The sequence below is a fragment of the Pundamilia nyererei genome, unplaced genomic scaffold, assembly GCF_000239375.1.
Source record: "Pundamilia nyererei isolate P.nyererei 1_Seehausen unplaced genomic scaffold, PunNye1.0 scaffold00119, whole genome shotgun sequence".
Classification (NCBI taxonomy): domain Eukaryota; kingdom Metazoa; phylum Chordata; class Actinopteri; order Cichliformes; family Cichlidae; genus Pundamilia; species Pundamilia nyererei.
The window spans coordinates 49,549-51,556 of record NW_005187520.1 but is presented as its reverse complement, the minus strand read 5'-3'; the positions used below and the strand labels follow the sequence as shown (position 1 = coordinate 51,556).

The window sequence follows — 2,008 nt, the reverse complement described above, 5'->3', positions numbered from 1 at the left end:
CCTTTATTTATTTTGAAATGTATATTAACTCATGCCATCTTTCACAGTAAGGGACTCAAGTGCACCTTAAAAACTACATTTTTAATTGAAACTGTCAGTTTGCTTTATTGTCATCAGGCAAGAATAAAAAGTTAAAGCTCAAATTTGAACATTACATCCCAAAATAAAACTAAAAGAAATTTGCAGTGTCTCTCACTGTGATTAAGGCCTGTGCCTTGTTCAACCTCAGTGTGCTCCTATAGCTTAATAATTTGAGGTCAATTTGAAGCTAATCATTAGTGATATCCTAACTATGACTGTAAACATGCATCATGGTTCACTCGCTTGATAATAAAAGCAGATTTTAAGCTCATGGAAACACAAACGCAATAGTAAATCATAACGCAGAACATGATAAGAGGAAGGAAAATGTGGAGCTGTTTGCAACATGTTCAAACTACTGAGGGGGACACAGGGCAGCCGCGGACTCTTCTTCAGCTGGGATATCAAAAGGATCGGTGAGGTCAAGAAGAAGTACACCTCAACACTATATTTTTGAAATAATGGATTTCCTCGCATCCTTAACCCTACAGAACTCAATTTGTTCAAATGTACATGAATCAAATTGGTTATGAAATTAGTAATGAAATAAATACATGGTAAAATAAATAGCTGTCTGGGTTCAGCTTGGAGTAAAATGTGTGTCCTTAAAATCACCGAATATCAATTCAGCTGGCCTAGATTTAGTCAGGTAAGGTTGTTGAGTAAAGCATTTCAAGTGGATTATATTGGCTAGGTATCAATAAACTATACATTGTACTTCCACTAAAATAGCCAGTGTAGGCTTACAAAAAATAAAAATATAAGTGAAACATATCTCATATATAGATAATAACATGCATCTATAAATGTAATATTTTCTGTCATATTTGTTGTTTTTAATAGAATATTTTAAATTGTAGGTGATAACTTTTAAAGGTGTATTTCTTGTATGATAGTGTCTCATAGTAAAACAAGAAGTGGTGTGATGTCTTGTACTATGAAGGTATGGTTGTAAATATTGAGTTAACATCAAAATTATAGCAACAGTGCTGATGTTGACTAGATGTTGTATTTAAAGTATATTATTCTAGATTAACTTGAATACTCACATAGTAATGGAGGTCTCAACATACTGCAGTCCCTCTGGCTGAAACAATACAAAATGGTTATTGGAAACACACAACACATAGTACTGTATGAGTTATGGTAAATAAAGTAAAGAGGTTTTAGTATGCAGGTTAACTTGAATACTCACCTTACTCAATGTTGGGGGATACGTATTTTCTTCAAGAGGTCGGTTTTTTCTGCAACTCTGTCTATGATCAAGTCATTGTCAAGGGAGATGCGGATGTTTTTCTCTGTAGTCATAAGCATGAATGCTTCCAGGTGTTCTTGTGACTGTGTGCTTCTTATTCTACTTTTTATGTGTTTGAGAACAGAGAAACTTCTCTCACATGCTACCTGTGTCACAGGCAGAGTAAGAAGGTACCTGTATCCCCAGCCAAGAATATGATAAGCATCTGTGAAGAGGTTGTATCGTTTCAGAATCTGATAACAACAGACTGGGCATTCCTTACAAGATTTGCACTGTTTGTTTAGTACATCTGTGTTCTCTTCTTCGTCATCATCACAGCCAACTCCTACCATCCTGACCTTGTACTCTTCAAGTGCAGACATTTTAAGCCGTGGCCACTGAGACACTTTAACTCAGACTGCAAGTTTCTTTCCTTTTTTTTTACTTGCAGCTGCGTTTTGCATCGTTTCTTTCCATCGTCTTTGCCTCCTACTCCACTTCTTCTACTCCTTGCCTGGCGGCCACAGCCAATGCAGCTGGCATCCAACTTAGAGGTGCAGTGGGGAAAAAAATACCGTATTTTCGCAACTATAAGGCGCACATAAAAGCCTTAGATTTTCTTTAAAAAGTACGGCGCGCCCTATAGTGCAGTGCGCCCTGTGTGTTGTAAGGAGGACGTAGTAGAGAACACCA

At 36.9% G+C, this 2,008-nt stretch overlaps 1 protein-coding gene across 1 annotated transcript in view; it reads right to left on the bottom strand.

Moving 5' to 3' along the window:
• LOC102216052 (histone H3-like) overlaps window positions 1–2,008 on the bottom strand; it is a 6,905-nt gene that overhangs the window by 1,294 nt on the left and 3,603 nt on the right. The window contains exon 3 of the mRNA XM_005742334.1: window positions 1,447–1,478. Coding sequence (XP_005742391.1) covers window positions 1,447–1,478 — 32 coding nt within the window. The remainder of the gene's footprint in view (window positions 1–1,446; window positions 1,479–2,008) is intronic.